This window comes from Drosophila rhopaloa, unplaced genomic scaffold (genome assembly GCF_018152115.1).
Source record: "Drosophila rhopaloa isolate 14029-0021.01 unplaced genomic scaffold, ASM1815211v1 contig_3, whole genome shotgun sequence".
Classification (NCBI taxonomy): Eukaryota; Metazoa; Arthropoda; class Insecta; order Diptera; family Drosophilidae; genus Drosophila; species Drosophila rhopaloa.
Genome location: NW_025335123.1, coordinates 3,692,123 through 3,717,352, shown reverse-complemented (window position 1 = coordinate 3,717,352; position 25,230 = coordinate 3,692,123). Strand labels below are relative to the sequence as shown.

The window sequence follows — 25,230 nt, the reverse complement described above, 5'->3', positions numbered from 1 at the left end:
AGCTGGGAAGAGAGTGGTAGAAGGAGCGGAAGAGCAAGCGGAAGAGCGAGCCGGAAAGAGCGATAATGAAAAATGAGAGCGACGCAGGCGCCAAGCGGTCAAAAAAGCGACGCCGGCAGAGGCATCGACGTCGCGGCCGGCAGAACCACCACCCGCACGGGCAAGGAAACAAGAAGGAGCTGCATCCATTCCACCCACCACCCCCTGCTGGTGGCACCGAAACACAACAAACCGTAAACCATTGGCGCTGGCAGCGACGTCGGCGTCGCCGTCCGCGACTGTTGGAATGACAGGATGTTGGCTGCAGACTCAGCGGGGTGCGATTGTGGGTGGCCAAAAGGGGGTGGCCAAGGGGGTATCCGAAGGGGGGTGCGACTGCTTCGCAGCAGCCTTACCACCACATAAACAAAAATTCGATTTATGACCACTGTGGGAGTGGCACGGGCGGGCGGCTTCGCATGGATTTTTGGGGGTGGCGCCAATTCGCTCTGCTCCTGCCAGTCGCCCCTGAGTCCTGTCACACTTGGATTATAAACGTAGTCATTCGTAATACATTAAATATATTATATTTATATACATATAATAGATAGAGCTAATTAACTATTCCTTTTAGAGCACCTCAATAAAGCCAATTCAAAGTAGATAGATCATTTTTAAATACAAAAACCACTGCAGCTATATCCTTTATTGCTTATATAAATTATAATGGTAATGGGCCTTAAAACTCAATAAAAGAGCTTTAAAAAATATTCTGCACCCCAAACATTTTCAAAACTATGACGAATGAATAAAAAGAAAAATGTTAATAGCATTTTCTCTCAGTGAGCTGCCTGTGACGGCCGTCGTGGCACTAACGACAACGATAACGCCGACAGGGGTTCGAGGGGAAGCAGGGGGCGGAGTACGTGCCTATCTGAGTGTAAGTGCCTGTGTGAGTATGTGTGAGGGGGCGGGGCAGGGCGGTGGGCAGGACGAGAGAGAACGGGTGCGAGGCTGAGAACGGAACTTGGCGCAGATGTCGATGTGTAGCAATGGCACTCGCAGCAGCAAAAGTCATACACTGATCCAATGTCGGTGTAAATCCCAGTTGAATAATATCCCAAATCCATTTTATTTTGGTTGAGCTAATTTATAAAAAATAAGAATAATAAATTAAATTAAGTAAAATAGAAGAATATTAACATTTAACAATGGTTAAATTTCTTTCAGCAAAGATACGTGGGTAATTTTTAAAAGGATTATGTAATAGGGTGATTTATAATACAGCTGATAATATTGAAACTAATTTGTGTTCGGTAACGTGAAAATACGACAACCAGTTCCGATTACGCTGAAAATCTTAAAAGTCCTTAAAACTCTATTGGCCAAAATAAAAGAAGCTGCAAATTCTGTTTAGGACATTTTTTTTGGCAGTGCAATCGCGACTAGTATCCACCAGCAGATTCCTTGATGTTGTTGTTGCTGCTGTCGTCGTCATCTCAATTCGCGAGTGCACACATACATTGGCAGGGACACCCGCATACACACACACACACAAAGGGACACACGGATACTCGCGGGCAGAAGGAATCGCGACATCAAAAACAGCGACAGGACACGACGTCGACGTCGCGACTCCAGCGAGCTTTTTCGACTGCGAGAGAGAGAGTGAGTGAGTGAGAGAGAGGGAGAAAGACTCTCCGTAATCCTGAGAGTGTGTGTGTGAGTGTGTGGGTGGGGGGGCCATTGGCGGCTTCGCAGGACTTTTTCGCAACGCAGAGAGCTCAGGAGGAAGTGGCGCTGCCGGCGTCGCCGTCGCTGTTGACGTCGCTGCCGGGAACTGCGACTGCGGCGAGGACATACACATAAATAAAAAGTCCTTCATTCCGTCGCGACCAGCGAGTAACGGCATATGAGCGCTCGCAGAGAAATCGCTAATCACGAACGGCGGACGACAAAAACCCAAGAACAGGCAGAAAAAAAGAAGAAAGCAGTTAAATAATTAAAAAAGTGCCCCCAAACCGCTAGAAAGTGTGCGAAACTTTTCCTTTTTTTTGACAAGTTATTTTCGAGTGCAAAAGCCGTGGAAAAGTGTGTAAGAAAGGCCAGCAGTTGGAAATGCTAAAGGAGCAGAAGAAGGCGAGGCGTCTAGCTCACCCCTACAACCCCCTCACCCCTTACTCATCGCCCCCACCACCCCCCTTCCGCTCCTTTTTCCCCATAAGGCGAAAACCGCCACCGCCTCGCGCTCTCTCTCTCTCTCTTTCTCCCCCTCTCTCTTGGGTGTCACACCAATACACTAACACACACGCACACCCTTGTCCTCCAAAAAAAGAAATAGTAACGAAATTATCGAAATAGCGAACACAACAACAATAACAACAAAATATCTAAGCAGCCTGAAAGTCGCTACCCAAACATTTAAAATTTTTGTTTGTTTTTTTTCCGTAAGTGCATAGTGAAACAAAGAAGAAGAACTTGAGGAAAAATCTTTGAAAAATTCGAAACCTTATGTTCTGTGTTTGTGTGCAAGAGTGTGTGTGTGGCAGGATACTTCAAGCAGCAGCCACATCATAACAAGCCAAGCTCCCTCTTGACCACAAGAACCAAACCACAAGCCAAGGATGTGCCACAAAACACACGTTTGGACACATTATAAGTGACAAAACAGGAGGGATGTTTAATGACAAATCTAAAACTACAAACAAATTGGCAGCTACCAGGTTAAACCAAGAAAAAATCGAAATAGTTCGCAAAGTAAACATTCCCAGCAGAGTGTATAAAAAGTTTTGAGCGCACATAAAAAATAATAAAAAGGAAAAAAATCCCTGTGGCAGCGTTGCCACCCAGTGTCAAAAAGGGAGCTTCAGCGAGTGACTTTCGGCGAACGGTATTTTTTTTTACTGCTATTTCGCGTTACCCCTACGTTGCAGTCGGCGTCGACGTCGACAGCGACCGCGGCGGCGCTGCTGGTATATATTCAGTTTTTTCCTCAATCCCCCTCCCACAAATCTATAACATTTCCCAAAAAATAACATACAAAAATATCAAAAAACAGCAGAGAAACCTACAATACACAAGCGAAAAAAGCTGTAGAAAAGCAATGCAACAACAACATCAAGAGCAGCAGCAAAATCAGCAACAGCAACAAAAAGTGTAGTGGGTCGCACGCGCGACTTGTGTGTTTGAATAATGAAGAAGAAGCAGAAACAACAACAGCAGCAGCAGCAGAGGCAAAGCAAGGCGCCATCTGAAGCGGAATCGGAGACAGACCGCCCCGGCAGCAACAACAACAACCATTCGCGTCGCAGCAGCGCCAGCAACAACAATAAATAGCAAAAACTGAGCAGCGTTCGGCAAAGCGCAGCAACAGCAACAAAGGCAACACTTAAAATAACAGCAACAGAAACCCCAATTGTCACAGCAACTGCAACAACAGCAACAACAACCAAGCGGCGACAAGCGGTCAACAGTAGCAACAACAAGCGCTGCAGTCGCAGCAGCAGCAGCAGCAGCAGCTGCAGTAGCAGCAGCAGCAGCAACGCTAGCGTCGGCAGCGACGGCAGCAGCATGTCCAAAACAAGCAGCGGTAATCCAAGTGCAGCAGCAACACAAGCAGCAGCAGCAGCAGCAGCGGCTGCAGCAGCGGCAGCAGCAGCAGCAAGTGCAACAAATGCCGCCAATGCCGCCGATTTCAGTGCGTTCGACTTTAACGATAGTTCCGATAATTCCGACACGCCGCTGGTGCCACGCCCACCCTTCCTGAGTCGCGCCGCTGCAGCGGCAGCAGCAGCAGCAGCGGCAGCCTTGAGCAACATTAGCAACAATAGCAACAATTCGGCCGGTTCGGCGGGACAAATGCCGCACAGCACCAGCAGCAGTAACAACAACATTGGTAGCAGCAACAACAACAATGGGGCAAATGCCGTCAACAGCAGCAGCAGCAACAACAACATCAATAACAACTATGGCCGCAGCAGCAGTCGCAGCAGCAGCAGCTCGCAAAGCAGCCTGGACGAGGAGGAGGACGACGAGGAGGACGAGGATGAGGAGGAGGAGCAGGAGGAGGCAGTCTCCCAGCAGCAACAACAGCAGCAACTGGCGGCAGAGCAGCAGCAGCGGGCAGCGGCAGCAGCGGCCGTGGTGGCAGCGGCGGTCAATGCGCTGCACAACGGCAACAAGCAGCAGCAGCAACACTACAATAACAATAACAACAACAATAACGGCAGCAGCAAGTCACGAGATCGTGACGATCACCTGCAGGCACAGCAGCAACAGCAATCGCAGCAGCCGCAGGACGAAGAGGACGAGGAGGACGACTACGACGAGGATGAGGAGGAGGACGAGGAGGAGCAGCATCAGCAGCATCGCCAGCAGCAGGGCAACGGTCATGATCTAACGCCCACAGACCTGCGACATGTCCTGCCGCCCAGCCATCACGATCAGCAGCAGCATCAGCAACAGCAGCAGCAACATCTGCAGCAGCAACAGGAGCCTGCTGTCTATGACGACGATGGCGAGGAGGAGGACGACGAGGACGAGGACGAGGTGGCCAGCAGCCACCTAGACAGCCGCGCCACCCTCTCCTCCGCCCACCTAAACAGTTCGGCGGCCGCCGAGAGCAGCGGTCTGCACATGAGCGCCGTGGCAGCGGCGGCGGCAGCAGCGGCCGCAGCGGCAGCGGCTGCCTCGGCGGCCAAGCTCAGTGCCCAATTGGAGCAGCAGAGTGCCAATGCCCTGGACATGGCCGGTGGCAGCGGTGCCACGCCCATTGCCCCGCCACCGCCCAGTAGTTTGCTCGGCGGCAACAGCAACACCAGCTTCTCCACCAACAACAACAGCAACCACGCCCTCAGCTCGACGCACGGCAGCTTGGGGGCGGGCGGTCAGGGCACAAATTGCAGCAACGATCTGTTGACCACCGGTGGCGGCAATTCCCGAGGAGGCTCATCCCTGGGCCTGGGGATCAACGCCTCCAATGCGTCGATGTCACTGCAGCAACAGCAACAGAATGCCCAGCAGCAACAGCAGCAGCATGGCGGTGGGGGCAGCGGCGGCAGCGGGGGAAGTGGCGGCAGCAGCGCGGCCAGCGAGCGGCGCAAGTACCGCCATCAGAACTACAGCAAGAACATCTACATCGGCACCAAAAACGCCGAGAAATGGGAGCACATGCGCACCCGGCTGCAGTTCAAGAACGATGTGGAGTTCGTCGCCTACCTTCTCAACCTGGCTGATAACGACACGGATCGGTTAAACAAGTGAGTAAACTTATTTAAAGGATAGCTCTTAGATATTATTCTAAATAACGTTGGCAAGGGAAATGATAAACAATGAAAAAATATATTCATACCATTGGCAGGTAAAATAGATATCTTTATGAGAAATTTAAAAAGTTTATGAATTTTACACTTGTCGTTCTCTAATGACTCTCACGTTAAAACATCCTTAAAAATATATCAATTTGGAACACTCTAAAATGATTCTCTAAAATGAAACAAAAATCATTTTCAAAAACCATTATCAACTGACCAATTTATAGGGCAAACGAAGTGTTTGATATGCCGTTGAGTGATTGGCAATCTCTAGTTATATCCTCGGAGGGGGTGTTATAATTTTAGTTAAATGTTTGCAACGCAGTAAAGGAGGACTTAGACATATAGTGATCACCAGGAAAGAGGTCCTAACCAAATCCGTTTGTTCGTCCGTTGGTCCGTGTCTACGCAAACTAGTTTCGCAGTTGCAAAACTATCTAGATGATGCTTTCCCAAAAGTCTTATTTTTATTGCAAGTCGTATAGAAAGCTCACATTGGAACAATTGGAACAATTATTTTAAAAAAATTATACCTCTTATATGTAACATATAGGGACTTATTCCGAGATATAATATATAGTTAGTAATATGCAACAGGTAATAGTACGTTCGAACATCTATTAATTATTATTTGTAAACAATGGCTATATATTTTTATGACTGCAAGACATTGTGATTAAACGTGCGATCGTTTGTTTCATAAAACAATGTAATTAATATATTTTATGGGGTTTAATGTCGTCTCATTTGAGTGAAAGTCGATAAAAATCAATTACCATGCCAGAAGTGCAGAGTTATTGATCAAAATTACAACGTCATATGTCCTGAAAAGTTTTTGCAGCTCTACCTCGAACAATTCCGATGCCAAGAGACACTTAACTTGTTCCATATGCCACGAAAAAGCATTCTATACTTTTTTGTGCCCGAAGTACAATTAGAAAGGATATCGGATAGGGAAAATCATTGATACCTGAGTAAAAACATTGGGTAGTGAGTTTCAAAAAGTCGGTAATGCAACTATATCCTTCTGGCTGGCTTCCATCTGGTTCCGTTAATTAACCAGGACAAAAGGAGGAGACAAAGGAGTCGAATCGGCTGGATGCGAGAGATGTGGCAACGCTCTGCTGGCCATCATTGTTGATATTTGCTCGCAGATATGAACTCACACAGACACAGAGCTTTTTGGTGGGAGAGGGGTGGGGGGGGTTTGGGTAGCTCAAGTGGCGCGATACGCAGCAGTAAAAGAAGAAGATGAAGGAGGTGCGGTATTAAAGCGATCCATGTAAAAGCAATTCATGCCCGAATGCATTCCTGCCGCCCCATCACCCCCAAAAACCCCCAAAACCCCCGAAAACCCCCCTACCATCATCAACCCCTTTTGGCCGCGTGATACAAAGGCACAAATGCGGTACTCATGCGGTTGCATGCAACGGAGCTTTCATGTTTCTGCCGTAGTCACCATTTCGACCATATTCCGTCGTATATTCCGTATACTCCGTATATTCCGCATATTCCGCAGTCGGAACCGTAACGTAACCCGCTGTGCTCGACTCGTATTCTCACTGCCGCCATGTCAGCGGAAGCGGAAAAAGCAACACACTCACACGGACACGAACACTCACAGGCGCAAACTCAAGCAACATGGTCGGGGATGTTGTTGTTGTCGTTGTTGTTGACGTTGTTGCTGCCTGCATTTGCATGCCATGTTGCCAATCGCCCACTTACACACACAAATAACCTACACGGACAAAAAAGGGGGTTACATACAAAACCAATCAGTTAAGAACAATGCAGCATTGTTCGTAAATCAAGAACCAAAAGCCTTTCCTGATTTTTTCTAATGAGAGTTTGCACCAGTTAATTGCGTAATATATACAACTTTTGAACAATATTTTAATTATTAAGCAACCTGAAATATTGTAGATAGGCAATAGTCAATTAATTTATTATGTATCATAATCTATTTTTGTATAATAGCCTGTTTAAAAGAGCCACATCTTTGTTATACAACGAACAGTTAAATTTTCAAAATATTTTCCCATAAAGTACCCTTACATAGAAGAAGAATTGAATTTTTTGGAATATTTGACAAAATTAATATTTTTACTGAATTTTTATAAGAAACCCTTGATTTTAAAGTCGTCGTTTAATCCTACCAAGAACTTCCGAAATTTAATTATTAAAGCATATTTCTTTTTTTTGCATTCTAATTGCGGCCCATTGACCTACCAACATTTTAGAATATGCAGCGTTAGTATAAGAGCTTACATAATTTTGATGCTCCTAGTTTTACAAGGCTAAAACTTAAAACTCGAAATGTCCCTGAATAGCATTTAAGGCCTTGTTACAGGCCTTATTCTTTTTCTGAGAGATAGACATTTGAAATCAGTTATTGATTTAATTTATAATAAAGTAAGATTTTCCCCAACTGTAGAAAACACAGGGAGAGTTAAAAGGGAGAGGGGGGAGGGGGAAACACACGCACACACATGAGCCCGGGAGGTTCCTTCGGATCCTTGCAACGTGAATGCGTCGCGAATTTTCTTCCCTTGCCCCACATTGCCTCCGCAACAACCTCCAACCTCTTCCCCCCTCTCCTGCACCCTGCACCCTGCCACGCCTCGTACTTTTTGTTGGTGCTGTTGCACTGCAGTCGAGCGCGCCATTTGGCGCTTTGAATATGGGCCCTGTTTCCCCCATCCACTTCCCATCCTTGGCCAAATGCAAAATGCCAATGCAGAAATGTCTGAATCTCAGTTGGGCTTCCACCTCCGTCGCCTCCCTTTTATCGCCCTCTTCCTTTGGCATTGGCTGCCATACGAAGCGAATGCCACAAGGAGGAGCCCGTTGGCAGGTTAACACACATTCCCACCCACAGACACACACAGACACACACACCCGAGTCCTTTTGGGCCAGGAGCCCCGATTCGATCATTAGAGAACACGTTGCGCCACATGTGAGATTGGCTTGGTTTACAGTGTCGACCAATTTCCGACAGTTCGACAGCCATGAAAAGAGAGGTCGCGAAAATTGTTTAAAGCTATAAATTGTTATCACTGTTTGTCTTTTTATCAATACAAAGACGAAGAATGAAAATTACAGTAAAAACAAAAACTAATTGAAATCCCTCAATGTGATAAATGTTCTTGTATTTTAACAGACAATAATTTCATTATTTTAACGATCTTGATACATTATCAAGGAACTTTCGAAAAACTGCTGTTATAAGTACAAGTTTTATTATTGACTATTTTTGCATGTATTAGTTAGAAAATATAAAACAAATAACCGCTAAAAACGATCCATGATTCTAATTTGCTCATTGATGTGAGAAATAATAGAGCTCATACTAAAATCTTCAGTGTTCTGCAAAAATTGTAATTTAACCTTGACCTTATATCGTTATACTTGAGATACAGATTCAAATTGAGCGTTTTTAGTGTATGCCCCAAAAGTGATTTCAAGAACGATCATTTTACCATGTTTTTCTGGGAAACCCAAACTGGGAATCTTGGACTGGTAAAAAGAACCTTGTATCGCAATTCGCACTCGTAGGTCTTCGCCACTAATCAGCAGCTCCTTCTTTCGCATCTCCTTGTGCCAGTGCGATATCCCATAGCCCCTGTAATCAGACACAGACAAACACGCACACACACCCACATACACAATAGATAATATCCCACCCCCAATCTTGTGCTTACCACCCCTGTTCCGCCCCTTTCCCCTCCTACAACACCACAATTTCCTTCTTTGCCTTTTGCCAATTCGCATTTCGTATACGCCATGTCGCCAATTTCTGCGAATTTTCGCCAAAAAGCACAAAATTGTTGTGCAATTGTCTCTGTGCGAGTGCGCGTGTGTGTGTTTTGGTATGTGAGTGTGTGTATGTGTTTGTATGTCTGTGTGAGCCTCGTTTGTGTCGCTGGCTGTGTGCTTAATGCGCCAACGAGCACCGCACACGAAACAGAATCCCAAAACTCCCCAGTCTCCAACCTCCAACCTCGAAAACCCAACTGAGTTAAGCCACCCACCTCCCTCTGCCACCCTCCACCACCCCCCTGCCAGCCACCCACCCACTCATCACCCCCCGCTGGGCCCTCAAGCAGCACATTAATGGTAGAGACACTCGCATTCACCAGAATAGGAACCCAACCCAGGGATCCTAGCACGGAACCCCCATCTTCAGAGGATGGAACTGGAACCAGGAATATGTTCGCTCTCTGCGGTCAAAGAAGCGCGGGTGGTGGGTGATGGGTGGTGATGGTGGGTGGATGGAGAGCGGGTGGTGGATGGAAAGCAACTGGGTGGAAGGTTGAGACAAAGTGGAGCAGGGTAAGTGGATACCGAGGGGGTGGCAGTGTGGCAGTGGATGGCTGGATAGAACGATGGCGGGATGGAATGGAATCGTTTGCCGTTGCCGCTGTTTTCGATATTGTTGTTATGGTTCTAAGGTGGAGGATTTAATGAACGATAACACGGGGTAGGGGGAAACGGGGAGACAGCGGGGACGGTGTTTGGGAGGGGGTACCACCGGGCCACCATGTGCAGCATCCAGAGTTCAACGCCGACGATGTATCGCACTCAATACCGTTGATGAATTTCCTCCACATGAATTCAAACAGCAAAAGGTTCAAAGGTTCGTGGCTACCGGGTATGCGATTGCATTGCCCCCACGGAAATTTGTTGCGATTTCTGCCGTCAGTAACCAAAATTACCCACCAACAACTAGTTGCTGAGAGATATGGAAACCGGGCTTAAAAATAGACTAACGAGGGAACAGAAGCGGTCAAGTGACGCTCGTTAGTTACCAATTTTACAACACCACTGGTCTTTTTCTTAATAATTTCTTACTAATTTACTTAAATAACTACTAACATATACTTTACGTTATATATAAATTTATATTTTTTTGCGCTTAAAAAACCGAACAAATACGGGAATATTGCTTTGTTAGTTGAAAGCTAAACATTTTTGTAACATTTTGGACCTGTAAAGTATATAATTATACCCTTGCAGAGGGTATTATAATTTCAGTCAAAAGTTTGCAACGCAGTGAAGGAGACATTTCCGACCCTATAAAGTATATATATTCTTGATCAGCATCACCAGGAGAGTCGATCTAGCCATGTCCGTCTGTCCGTCTGTCCGTCCGTCTGTCCGTCCGTCTGTCCGTCTGTCCGTCTGTCCGTCCGTTTCTACGCAAACTAGTCCCTCAGTTTTAAAGCTATCTGCTTGAAACTTTCCCAAAAGTTGTATTTCTATTGCAGGTAGTATATAAGTCGGAACGAGCCGGATCGGGCCACTATATCATATAGCTGCCATATAACTGAACGATCGGAAAAGCCATAACTTTGGTGTTTTTAAAGTTAGGAAGTTGGGATTTTCTATGGGTTTTATTTTTGGCTAATCAATCCGACCTACCAAATTTCATAAGGATCGGACGACTATATCCTATAGCCGCCATATAACTGATTGATCGGAAAAGCCATAACTTTGGTGTTTTTAAAGTTAGGAAGTTGGGATTTTCTATGGGCTTTATTTTTGGCCAATCAATCCGACCTATCAAATTTCATAAGGATCGGCCGACTATATCCTATAGCTGCCATATAACTGAACGATTGGAAATGCCATAACTTTGGTGTTTTTAAAGTTAGGAAGTTGGGACATTTTATGAGTATTAAGAATACATCATATGAATAATTTTGGACAATATAATTTATAAAATATTCTGCAAGGGTATATCAACTTCGGCTCCGCCCGAAGTTAGCTTTCCTTTCTTGTTTTTATATATTAATAATCAGCATCTTCAGGAAAATCGGCATAAACTTATCCGTCTGACTGTCATTAAATCATACGTAATTTGTTGTCTTTAAAGTTTATTTGAAGCATTTAACTCTTGGTCGAAATTCGTTCACTACTCACCATCCTATTACAAATTATGATGCAAGAAAAGCATTTTAACTTTCTTGAACTTGTTTAGTCTTCAAAAACTTTTTGTTATATGGTCAATAGAACATTTTGTTACGGGAACCGAACATTTACAATGAAGTCCGTGTTGAATTGAATTGCTAGAGTATCTGGGTCTTCGCACCGCTCTTTTTTGTGATGCAAGTGGTCCAGACTTCACGGATTCCGCCTTCCATCCACCTTTTTTCCCCTCAAGGGGGACGCGAAGCGGCAAGCAAAGCGTAAGCAAAATTAATTAAACGCAAAGGCGACAACAACAAGGACAGTATGCGATGGAGAAAGGGAAGAGAGGGAGAGAAGAGGAGAAGAGATGAGAAGGACGATAGTGGACTGGTCCTGGCAGGAGGAGGGACTCGACCGTAGACCAGAAATAAATAAATTCCATCGACCCACTTTCACAGACGCCGCCAACTATCGTGACAAGCTTCTCCATCTCTCTTTGCTCCCAAGATTATTTTGCTTTGCAAAAAGTATCCACTTCACGGTGTTTTTATTTATTTCATAACAGCAAGCATATTTCAAATGTTGTATAATAAATGTGCAATAATATTGTCCTTGCAGTAAAATGATGAACTAGTACGAATACTAACTATTATCTTATAAGAGCTATTCTCTCTTCACTCTAAAAAATAAGTTAGTCATGATAGGTTGATATGTCATTATATATACTATGCAACTTTAGCAAATATATTAACTATTTGGTTCGATTTTTACTATACCCCACAAATTTTTATTTCTGATAATTTGTTATTTATTATTGATTATTGTATGTCTTGATCAACCAAATTTATAGTTAAAATACTGCAAATAACAATTTACCGAAAAATAACTGAAATCAACATTACGGAAGTATTACCATTTCACAGTAAATTCAATAAAAATTTCATGATAAAATGATTCAACCGAAAAAAATCGTTTAAAGTACCAACAATAATTATTGTACGACAATATTAGTACTGTAAAATGTGACAGTAAAAAAGATAAATACCCATAAACCATTTATGTTATAGCTAAGATATTGCGAACTGAATGAAAGTGTGGGTGCACTTGTCTTTTATCTAGTTTGGAATTGATTCAATGAAGTCTTAAATTTTCAGTGTCTTACTTGTCGCTTTTGATGCGATAGAACTAGTTGGGAATTATAAAGAAAAAACAAGAAATTAAATATTTTATAATTACTTATCAATTAGTTATGGTAAGCGAAAGTCCAGACAGTCAATACAGTACACAATGCAACAACAAAGTATTGTACTGTGATAGTTAAGTCAACGAACTGATTAGTGTGATATTGGTAATAACTAGTATTATCTTATTACCCACATTTTTATTTTATTTAAGTCAATAGGGTTTATTCTTAACGGGAAAATACATATGCTTTCTATCTTTAGCAGTTACTCAGTAGAAAGTATGCAAGCCAAGGAATCAACCTTACTCACCACCTCTTATTTGCAGCCTGCCCCCGCCCTCTCCTGCGCACACGCCCACCAAAGGCTTCGATGGGAACTTCAAGCTGGAGCCGAATCTGAGCGCCAAGGACTTTGCCGCCCCGCCCGAATCCTCGATCAATGGCAACGGCAGCGGAAATGGCAATGCGAGCGGAAACGGAAACGGCGACTCCGCCTCGGCTGCCTCCGTTCCCATGGCCACGCCCACCCCGCCGCAGCGCAAGCGCTACAAAAAGCGGGTGCAATTCACCTCGGAGGCGTTAAATGGATTTGCCGGCAAGGGCAAGGGAGCGGGAGGAGCCGGAGGAGCAGCCGCCGGCTTCACCTATGCCAAGTCCAAGAAACAGGAGGCCAAAGCGGCAACGGCGGCGCTGAAGGCCAGTGCAGCAGCGGCAGCTGCGGCGGCCGCCTCCTCCGCCCTGCCCGAGGTCCTCGACTGCCGCATCGCCGAGAAGATCAAGAGCGAGCTGGAGGCGAATAGCAAGGAGTCGCTGCCGAGTGCCCTGTGCCTCAAGAAAGCGGCAGCGGCAGCGGCTGCAGCAGCGGCGGCGGCGGCAGCGGCAGCAGCGGCCAATGGCAGCGAGGAGGAGGACGAGGACGAGGATCACCACCATCACCACCACCAGCAGCAGCAGCAGCATCCACACCTCCTGCCCGTCCTCCCCCCTCCGATGCCGTCGATGGGATCCCCTCCAGCAATGGCAACTTCCATGGCCGCTCCAAGTCGCAGGGCGGTAAGAAATCTCAGGCGGCCAAAGCGGCGGCAGCGGCGGCGGCAGCAGCGGCAGCGGCAGCGGCGGCCATGATGCCGCCCAACTCCTACGACGAGCACGAGGAGGAGGTTGGCGGCGGTGGACTTGGACTGGCCGGCAACGAGGAGGACGACGAGGAGGACGAGGAGCTCGACGAGGAGGCCCTGGCCCGCGAGATGAAGATGGAGCAGAACTTCGTGGAGGAGGAGGACGAGCACGACATCGCCTTCCGGTCGCAGCAGTCCTGCCGCGAGTGCTCCATTGCCCACGACCACAAGCTGTGTCCGCTGCGGAACGCCTGCGGCAATGTGACCGATGCCGTCGACCTGGGCGAGTGGATCGAGCGGCGGAACCTGGAGGCGCTGGCCAAGCTGAAGGCCGATGCCCAGCGGCAGGCCAAGCGGGCCAGTGGACGGCAGCGGCACGAGGACGACGACATGGAGGACATGGAGGACATGGACATGGACATGGACATGGACGAGTCCTCGCAGCTATCGGAGCTGGAGACCAAGCCGCTGATCACCTTCGCAGAGGCCTCGGTGCCCGCGGAGTTCGAGCTGCACAACGTGGAGCCGAACGTGACCGGGGTGTTTGCCCGCACCGAGGTCAGGGCCTTCACCAAGCTGGGCCCGCTCATCGGACAGCCCGTCCAGACCGGCGAGGTGCGCGAGGGCAGCGACATGAAGTGGATCTTCGAGATGTGCGAGGCCGGCGCCGACAAGTCGTATCTGCTGTGCTGCGACAACCCCAATGCCTCCAACTGGCTGCGCTTCGTCCGCCCGGCGCCCAGCTATGAGGAGCGCAACGTCAACCTGGTCTCCATCGACCGGCAGGCGTACTTCGTCAGCTGCCGCGACCTGCGGAACGGCATGGAGCTGCTCTACTGGAGCGACGACTGCAACACCATGTGGCGCAAGAAGCACACCGAGAAAACGAGTGAGTGAAAAAGATGGTTTAGCCACGCAAAACGAAATAATGCAACGTTTAAGGTGTACAAATGGGGTGAAACCCTTTCAACAACTAAACAAACTCATTAAGAACAAACAAGATTCAAGTTCAACTTATTTAAAGCGCATTACCTTTTAAAATGTTTCGACCCTGTTTTTGCATCTAATCACTTTGCTAGTTTTCTCTGTGTAAAAATGCCGGGGTCGAGTTTCACGACTGTGACCCTGGCGAAGTATAAATATCGGCATTTCCAGGAGCAAGTCAACCAAGCGCCTTAAACTAAATGTCAAGGAAAATTGTTTTTGTTATAGCAACATAAGATAATTAATATAAATGGCATTAAATCAGGAGAAGGAAAGTATGTTTCTATATACATTTGCAGTCCATAGAGATACTGTAAAGAGGAGGTACAAATGGTTTCCGAAATGTACTTATTTATTTCTAAAAAAAAAGAACAGTTAGAATTAGCCATACTGTTAAATACCTTTTAACAACTACAACACATATAACATCGTTAGCACTTTAATATATACCTATCGAATGGACTACAAAACTTCTCAGAACAATTTTAGGCCCAGCTAAGTCTTTTTTAGGGTTAACAAGTCAGTAATGAGAAATGCCATTTGAAAAGCTTTTCTTAACAAAACTAAAACCAAATTTGTAGGCATATATTAAAGTAGGTTTGAATTGGCTTAACTTTTTATTTTCAAATATTTTTATTTCCATATAAATTCTTTTATGGTCGTGTTCAATGTTTTTGAAAGGTCAATTTATTCAAATTAAATTTAGATTTAGCAAATTCATGGAATTACTCCCGACTTGGAGAAAAGAGAGCAAGATAAATAATTTTTTGAGGACGTTCCCTGAGCATGGGGCCATGCCCTTAATTGTGTTCCAACTTTCAAGATCTATAGACTGACGTCCCTTTCTTTCCATACCACCCACGCAGACTGCGGCGGCTGCAACCTGAAGTTCGAGCACCCCCTGTACTACCGCACCCACTGCTCCGTCTTCCACGACCCCTCGATGAGCCTGACCATCCGCAAGTACCACTGCAAGGTGTGCGGCGAGCCTGTCCTGGGCAAGGACAACATCATGAAGCATGCGGCGGAGAAGCACGACGGGAAGGGGGCGTACCAGTGCCAGTTCTGCAGCAAGTTCTTCCTGCGGCTCAACTACCTGGAGATGCACCGCACCTATGGTTGCGCCTCCAATCCGAATCGATCGCGGCCCGTCTGCGACTTTTGCGGCAGGAAGTTCTGCCAGCCGCAGAAGCTGAAGGCGCACATCAAGCGCATGCACAGCGGTAAGTGGCCAGCGCAGCGCAACTTTGATCGTACACCCATGCGTATGCGTAATTTGATATAACGTAGCCGCATCGTAGGCCAGCTGACTGCCATGTCGTATGTCGTAAGCTCGTGTATAGTATGTCGTAACCATTGTATAGCATAGCCACACCGTATGTCGTATGTACTGTACCGTATGTATAGCGACGCACGCCGTCCAACTGCTTCTGCATAAATCAACCAATTTGTATATGACCACATATCAATATCGAATCGAGTTCACAGTTTCCACAAGATGGTCAAGGATTTTACACAATTTTAATTTTGTTCGAAAATAGAAAAGTAGTTTCATTATTCGGTTTTTGAGTTCTCATCTTTTCCTTTTATTTAATTTTAAATTTCATTGTTTAAAAATATACAGATTTCAGTCTTTCAAAGCTCTTATTTATTTATTTATTTATTTACAAACTGTAAGCTTAAAGTTATAAACTTAATTTACAGCTGGGGATTGTGTTTAAATTGTTTTTTCTGGTTTAAAGCTCTTATTTTGCTAAATTGTAATTTATCCCCTAACAAAATTAAAATGTAATATGCAATATTACTTTCCATATTGTCTTTGTAGATAATCTTATTGATTGATTTTTTATAAAAGCAAATGGTATTTGAATATTTGATTATGTGGCAACCGTGATCTTGAGTCGACACACTCACAAAAATGATAGACTTACACAACCCATGCAAACAATGTCTTATGTATTAATATCGTAAAGAGTCGCTTAGCTGTAAAATTAGCTGTACTACTTAAGCAACCACACCTCAAGTCACCACCACACCAACACCGCGATATATGTAACACTAAAAGCATCTGCGATCGCTCATCTCTCTTTAGTTGCCTATATTTTTGGTTGATTTATATTTATGCGTATTCTTTACCGATTTTCCGTTGGTTTCTTGGAATTTGTGTTCTGTTTGTATATGCTATTGTTCATTATTAAAAAATACCGAATGACATCCACCCTTTTAGATCCGCACTGAAGTGACTGAATGTTTCGCATCAAATAAGGTGATTTTTAAAACAGGCGACTTAGTTTCATTCACGTTTAAAATATTTTACTTGTTAACTAATCTAAAAAATGAAGATTTCTCTTAGTCCAAGACTTGCATACTTTTAGTAGCAGAAGTATTGTGAGAAAGTTAAAACAAAAGTTAAGCTTTTTACAATTTCTTTAAGTTATATTTTTTTATATTTTGAAAACATAATAATAATCAAAATCAAGGAAAATATGCAATTTGAGTAGCAGATAAAGTTTTTGTTGCATATTTTACTGAGTCGAATATAAATTTTCTCTACCAATTAATTATATTCTTTTATTTTATGAGTATAAACAATTTTGTAAGAAGTTCAGGGACTTTTATTTAAATTACAAAGTTTAAAATGAATACTGCAAGAGTGCTTCTGAGTGAATTGTAGCTTTAAAATATATCCGTCCTTCAGTCACATACTTAGTACTAGCCCAGATCATAGCCTGCATTTAGTAACCGCTTTTAGTGAATGATTTGCATTAGTTCTTCGGTGATTGGTTCATAGAGTACGTCCCGATTCCAGGCCCCACCTTATGATTGCTGCCCCCCACCCAAATCCAACTCCAAATCCAAATCCCCAACCGATGATCTTGTGATCCGTGCCTTATGTGATTCGGCTTTCGTTTTATGTTCGTTGTTCGTTCGTTGGTTCGTTCGTTCGTTCGTTGTTGGGTTGGTTTCTGGTTATGGATTATCACTAAGTTGTTCTTTCAAAATCACCACAATCCGAAATTTCATTTTCTTCATACAATTTCATTTTAGATATGGCTGAAGTTTTACGAGATTTTCAGTGTAAATTATGTTCAAAACTTCTAGGATCGCGAGCGGCACTGCAGCGCCACTCGAAGGAGGTGCACAGCCGCAACTCGACGGTGGTGAGCTGTCCGCGGTGCCAGAAACTCTTCCAGAACCGCAGCAATCTCAAGATCCACATGCTGACCCACTCGGGCGTGCGGCCGTTCAAGTGGGTGTACCAATGCCTATATCCCATCCGTGTGTTTAGTAACATTTGCGTTAAACAATTTGCAGGTGCGCCGAGCCGGAGTGCAATGCGGCCTTCACCACCAAGCAGTGCCTGCAGTTCCACTACAAGAAGGTGCACAACTACACCCAGGAGCAGATGCCCAAGATCGAGCGGAGCGTGGCCTACACCTTCGACGCCTACTCCGGCGGCATGAAGGTGGACTTTCTGGGTAAGCAGCAGCAGACGGCGACGGCTCCGCCGGCAACAGCGGCACCGCCGCTGGCGCAGCCCCGCCCTAATGCGGCCGTCGTCTCCCCCTCCTCGTTCACAGAGCAAGCCCCGCGCCGGCGGCGCAAGAGCCTCGAGGACCAGAGCTCCATGCTCAGCGGCTCGCTGCAGAGCGACGCCGAGTTCAGCGACGACAACCTGTTCGAGGCGATCAAGAAGAGCGGCAAGTCCATCAAGGACCTCTGCCGCAACGAGCCGAACCTCTCGCTGCTCAGCTCCAAGATCTCCAGCATCTTTGGCGACAAGGTGCCGTCCTCGGTGACGTCCGCCTCGGCCGCCTCCATCTCCGTTTCCGTTTCCGGAGCGGCCTCCTCGACCGGCGGCGGCGGAGGTCGCAAGCGGAAGCGCAAAAAGGAGCCAAGTGCGTCGGCCCAGCAGCAACACCTCCTCCAGCAGCAGCAGCAGCAGCAACAGCAGCAGCAACAGCAGCAACACCAGCAGCAACACGCCCAGCAGCTGCAGCACCAGCAGCTGCAGCAGCAACATGCCCAGCAGCAGCAGCAACACGCCCAGCAACACCACCACCACCAGCAACACCAGCAGCTGCACCACGATCCGCAGCAGCAGCACCCGCAGTACCATCCCCACCAGCTGCACGGCCACGCCCTGCCCCACCAGCAGCAGCAGCAGCAGCAACAGCAGCAGCAGCAGCAACAGCAGCAACAGCAGCAGCAGCTGCACGGCGATCCCGACGACGAGGAAGTGGAGAACGCCCGCTTGGAGCAGGTGCGCCGCAAGCAGAACGCCCAGCTGAGCCTGGTGGAGTCCTTCCTGACCACCACCGCCCAGCGGCTGAGTGCTCAGCAGCAGGTGCAACAGGTGGTGGCGGCGGCTGCAGCGGTGTCCGCCATGGCCGGCGCTGGCGAGGATCCGGCCAAGCTGGGCCACATGATGGGCCACATGGGCGTGGGCGTGGGCGTGGGCATGGACGAGGAGGAGGACGACGACGAGGACGACGACGATGGCGGCGGAGGCGGTGGTGGTTCGGCGGTGCAACATCATCCGCACGTTCACGCCCACCAGGCACACCACTCGCACGTCCATGCCCATGCCCATCCGCACCACGCCCACTCGCATTCGCATTCCCACTCGCACGCCCACCCGCACCAGCATCCCGCCGCCCAGGGGGCGGGGCAGCAGGACTACCGCCATGCGGCGGCCATGAACGCCGCTCTCGGCCAGAATCTGGTGGTCAGCAAGGGCAGCAAGAAGTGGATCCAGGAGGTGCAGGAAGCCAGCGATGTCGGCGGCGAGGGGACGGGCGGCGGCGGTGGAGGTGGTCCGGGCGACGGTGGTGGTGCCTGCGGTCAACTATCCGGCGGTGGACCAGGTGGTGGTCCGGGCGCGGATCTGGGATTCGCCGTGCCGCCGAGCGCCGTCGATGAGCACAGCAAGCTGTTAGGCCAGAACCGCGACTTCCTCGCCCGCCTGATGAGCAGCGCCAGCGCCAGCCACGCCCACGCCCACGCTCATGCCCATGCCCACGCCCATGCGCACGCCCACGCCCACGCACACGCCCACCAGCCGCACCAGCAGCACCAGCACAGCGCCCACAGTCGCGAGGAGGACGAGAACAGCTCCTTCCTGGACGTCGTCGAGTCGAATAATAATGCCGCCGCCGCGGCCGCCGCTGCTGCAGCTGCGGCCATGTCGCATTATGGGGGCGGCACGGGCGGCGGCGGTGGCGGCGGGGGCGGTGGGAGTGGCAGCGGGGGCGGCGGCAGCGGCGGACAAACGCCGACGGGTCCGGCGACGGGCGGCACGGTGGCCGGCGGCGATGAGCCCCAGATGCAGATGAACTCGCTGGCCCACTCGCAGTCCTTCATGAGCTCCTTCTACAACAACGCCAATGCCCGCGTGGGCGTGGTGGGCGGAGTGGGCGGCGGTGTGGGCGTGGGCGGCGGCTCCTCCTCGGCGAGCATGCTCGTGGAGGCCGCCCTCAACTCCGTTGGCAATATGATTGACAGCGAGAGCAGCGACCTCAAGGTGAGTGCACCAGTTGGTGGAGGAAAATTAACAAATAATGCCCACATATACTCAAAGAAAATGCCTGGTAATTCGTAAAGATATTCCTGACTTTAGTAAGGTAATTTGGAGGCATCCGATTTAGGATTCAATGATAAAATCAAACAAGTTTGTATTTTTATTTAGAGGTATATTTTTGCGAACGTCATTGATTTATGAACGCCTCTTTACTCAGTCCAAATTTGTAAGTTAAGTTTTTGGTATTTAATAACTTAAAGGTTCAAATATAATATTATTAATTAAGTTAACAAAAATAGCATTATTAATCATTCTATAGAAAAAACGCCTACCAATCACTAAACAAATCATATAAACTTTATTAACCAATTTATTATTGAAATACTAAGTACATATCATATAATGTAATTTGTTTAAGATTTTGAATTTATATTTTTATATTTACTCTTTTCAAAAACAAAGTTGTTTTTTTTTGGCCAAGCAGAGTGGAATTTTGTGATCCAATTCTTGTAGTCGCTAGTTCAATGAGTATTTTTTGAATTCAAAGTACATATATTTTAATTACAGAATAAATTTCGGCTTCTATCAAGCAGCACAATCTGGTGGCCTTTTTCTTAATTTCCCAATATGCCAGTGCCCCTTTTAGTTTTGTTTACAAAGGAATCGTTGCAAGCCATACTAAAACATGTAATTCCCCGCAGGTTCCCACCGATAACCACATAAACAGCGACAGTCCAATGAGTGCCCACGTGGATCCCGAGTCGCAGCGTTTTGGAGCGGGCAGCGCGGGCGGAGCGGGTGGAGGAGGTGGAGGCGGGGGAGGAGGAGGGAGCAGCGGCGGATCGTCGGGCGGGGCCAACGGAACGGGCATCGGCGGAGCCATGGACAACCTGGAGAACGAGCTGAAGATGATGAAGAACCTGGGCAGCTTCCCGATGCAGATACCGCCGCTGCCAATGTTCCAGGGCGCCTGCAATATATCGCCCAGCGCCTCCACGCCGACGAATCCGCAGAGCAACCAGAACCAGAACGACGTGGACGTGGACGCGGGCAGTACTCCGCGTCCGCAGCATCCGGACTCCGATGGCTTCTCCTCCTCGCACCACCGCACCCCGCCCTCGCCCCCTCCCATATCGCCGGGTCGCGATTACGGCGGAATGTTTGGCGCCGGCAACGGTGGAGGCGGTCCCGGATCGAACAGCACGCCGGCGGGCAGCTCCAGCGGCGGAGGAGGCGGCGGCGGCGGCGGTGGCGGAGGAGGCGGCGGGGGGGGGGGGGGGGCCAACAGCATGTCCGCCTCATCGCCACTGCCCGCCCTCCAGCCGCAGCGGCGGAACGCCTCCAGCGTGGGCAGCACCTATCCGGAGCACGAGCTCATCTCGCCCGCCTCCTCGCCGAGCATTCCGCGCTACAACTTCAACGGCGACATGATGCGCCACAAGCGGGCGGTCCAGGAGCAGGAGCACCAGGAGCGCCAGCGGCAGAACATCTCGCGGCACAACCAGATGTCCAGCGACGAGGAGAACAGCATAATGCCCCAGAACAGGTGAAGATTCCACGACCTGGATGCGTTGATTGTTTGATACTGTTAAGTTTGTTGTTTTTCCTTTTCATTTAAATGTATTCACAAATTATAAATACTTTTTTTCTGCTCTGAGTTGTTAATTTTAAAGTCAAAAACATATTGATTTCTATCACTGCTGTTATGTTTTCCATATTATGATTGTTACTTTTTCTAGTCCCTACATTTTAAAGCCATTTAATTGGCTGATTAACGTATAAAAATAAAATATATGATATATAAGAAAAAAAAAAAAGCTCTGAGTTGTTTCACGGAAGTGACACCTCGGCGTATACTTAATAAAAAACCGGTTCTGTTTATTGTTCTTTTTCGTTAAGTTGGTTTGTTTTAATTTAATTCAAATTTACTTTTAATTTCACTCAACATAGAACATGTATTTTTGTGAGTTTTGGTTTTGTAGAAATTAACTACCTTTTTGGAAATGATGAATTTTCGAGGTAGAAAATGAGTCGCTTTTTAAGAATATGAAGAGATTTAAAAATTTAATAATGGGGGATTTAAAACCACCCGTCGTTTTATTTCCTTTTCTTGAAATTCAATGCTGTAGAAAAGAAGTATATTTTATTTTGAGTTACCAATTTGATTCTGCGTTTTGCACAAAAGCTAAGACAAGACTGTATATTGTATCTAATACTTGCCCGACTTAATGCGATTGCAGCAGCGCCGGCCAGGACATGCGGATGAAGTTCCCGCAGTCGCAGATCGACCTGATGTACTCCAAGTACGAGAGCATGGCCAGCAACCTGAAGTACAACAGCCAGGAGCTGGACTCGCCGGCGGAGTACCGCCAGGCGGGCGGCGGCGGCAATGGGCTCAATTCGGCGGCGGCCAGCGCGGCAGCGGCGGCAGCAGCGGCGGCCAGTGCCGCCAACGACCTCTCCGACCTCCAGGGCCTCGACATGAGCTCCCGGTCGAATGCGGCGAGCAGCAACTACCACCACAACTTCCAGCTGCCGAGCAGTCGCTACCACCACCACATCTACGACATCCTCTCCGATCGCGAGCAGCAGAGCCAGCAGGCGCAGCAGGCTGGCGGTTCGGTGGTGGGCGGCGGCGGCGGCGGAGGAGGAGGAGGTGGAGGCGGCGGAGGTGGAGGCGGAGGAGGTGGTGGTGGGGCGGGCGCCGCCTCGGTGGTGCACCAGCAGGAGCACGGACACCAGCACCACGCCATGCAGCAGCACCAGCAGTCGGCGGCCGCCATGCACAACATGCTCAGCGAGCAGCTGGGCGAGCAGGAGCACGACCAGACCACCTCGGTGGACCTGAGTCGCACCGCCAACTATGTGGTGTCGTCGCCGCCACAGCTGCCCTACAACCATCCCACGCACCACGACATGCTGCGCATGGCCTCGCTGGATCTCACCCCGAATACGGCCAACATGGCGGTGGGCAACAACCGCTCCTTCCTCTCCTCGCAGATGCAGCACCAGAGTCGCGAGAGTCTGGAGCACCATCGTCTGCTGTCGACGGTGGAGCAGCATCGCATTTTGGCCGCCTCGAATGCGGCCGACCAGCATCGCCTCCTCGTCGATCCCACGGCCCATCTGCTGATGGAGCAGAACAACCGGCTGCTGGGCACGGCGGATCAGTCGCGACTCCTTGGTGAATCGGCGGCGGCGGTGGCCCAAAATCGTCACATGGCCAGGAGTTTCGGGGCCTACCACCAGGTGGCGTCCAGCAATTACCATCCGGGCGTGAGGCCACCACCTGTCCTGCCATCCGCCAATCACCACGCCTCCAATCCGTCGAACTACCACCCCTTCCCCGCCTACTACTAATGGAGGCGGGAGGGGCGCGGCTTTGTGGGCGCCAGTCCGGGCTAAAGTGCACTTTGTGGGATATGACCATGGGACATCCCGATCCGCGCCAGCGAAATCGAGTAGTTTAAAATTATGTTTAGTTTCCCCTGTTTCAGTAAAATCATATTCCAAGGGATTTCCACTAGATACCATGAAAAAAAATCAAAAATATGCAGAAAATTTAAAGATTTCAAGATAAAGAAGACTTAATGCAAGCCACTTATTTAGCTAATGTATTTTCCAAAGAAGTTCTACTTGCAAAAAAGTTGAACAGTGTGTTAAGGCAAATTGATAGATTTCAAGTTAAAGAAGCATTTCCTATTTAGTTAATGCATTATCAAATGCATTTTCCAATGCATCTATGTAAAAATAAATATAATGGTATACAAGAATTCGTTAATTTTTTTTAAATTAAAATGTTTTTTAACGATTTATTAAACTACAAATGTTTTAATTAAACATTACAAAACTTTAATTTGTTTTTTTTTCGAATACCGTGTCATTCTGAAATAAACATTGAATTGACTATATTTATTGATAATATAATTTGATTAAAACCAATTTTTTTTAACGAAATTGTAAATGCCTTATACGAATCATACAACAACTCAATTAAAATCATTCACAATTCATTCGAGTTATTTAAAAACTTTTACGATTCGTTTGAACAAAACACAAATTTCCCTTTCACTTATATTCCTTGGAAAAATGTACTGCGAATTATACTAAAAAATTCCTAAATAGTCAAAAAATCGTTGCATTTTAAATATTTTACTGAATCCTCTGAAACTCAATTAACATGCCCCAAAACCGCTCGAATTTGAATTTCGAAATGTGTGCCAATACGTCTAAGTGTAAATTTTGATTTGCTTCTCTGACATTCGACGGCTTTCATGCCGATTTTGTATTTGTACACAATAATATTAAATATGTATAGTTGTATAGGAAGCATAATTATAATAAATATAAATATATATATACGGAAACGCAGATATGAATGCAATGGAAAACATAGGAAACCATAAATAACATAAGCCTGATGCGAAAATTTTTTTAAACGCAAAATTCGCCGCTGAGTTTGGATAGAAAAAGGTAAATGATATAGGAAACGATGTTGATAATAATATTTTTACACCAAGTGAAAATAAATGCATATAAACGAGTACAAAGTGTTAGAAGAGGACGGAAACTCTCCAAATTCGGCTTTCCTATAAACCCATCCCCCCTCCCCCCATGCTCTTCAGCTTTTCCCCAACCCACACCCACAACCACGCCCACAACAGTGTATGCAAACTCAGCGATCCAAAGGCACAACACGATTCACACTATATATTGTATGTAAAGCAGATATATGTAGACATACGCGACCGATCAGGAACTTAGCTCAAGCATCTTAACACTTAACGGAATGAGTTCGAAACTTCGAAGTCTTTTTTTTGTACTATTAAATTATAAATAATGCGTATCCAGTATGGTATAGGGGCTATATATCGATATAAACTACCCATAACTGTACTAAATGGTATTTGTATAACTAAGTTATGGTTTAATGTAAATTATTAAATTTATATAAGAGCGCTGAAGGCGATAAATGGGAGGAAATACCGCATAATGAAACGAGATATATACACCACATACCGAAAATAAAAGCCCATGATAATAAATATTAAAGTGAAACACACACTCACACACACACACATATTTAAATACAGAGAGAGATAAGGGGAGAGAGATCGCTGATCCACATGATATGTATACACCTATATATATGCATATGGCGTAATCAAATTATCGATTATTAATAAACCGTAAATCGAACAATTATTTGAAAGGAAATCAAA

General features: G+C 47.0%; 1 protein-coding gene across 1 annotated transcript; it reads left to right on the top strand.

Moving 5' to 3' along the window:
- The first annotated feature begins 1,877 nt into the window (after positions 1-1,877).
- Positions 1,878-25,230, top strand: LOC108052915. Its single transcript, XM_044460819.1, is given in 12 exon segments — positions 1,878-2,951; positions 3,038-3,286; positions 3,404-3,577; positions 3,635-5,237; positions 12,712-13,370; positions 13,373-14,392; positions 15,354-15,710; positions 17,590-17,737; positions 17,803-20,011; positions 20,710-21,554; positions 22,252-22,637; positions 22,686-25,230. Coding segments are annotated over 11 exon segments (8,199 nt in total). The 5' UTR covers positions 1,878-2,951; positions 3,038-3,171; the 3' UTR covers positions 23,369-25,230.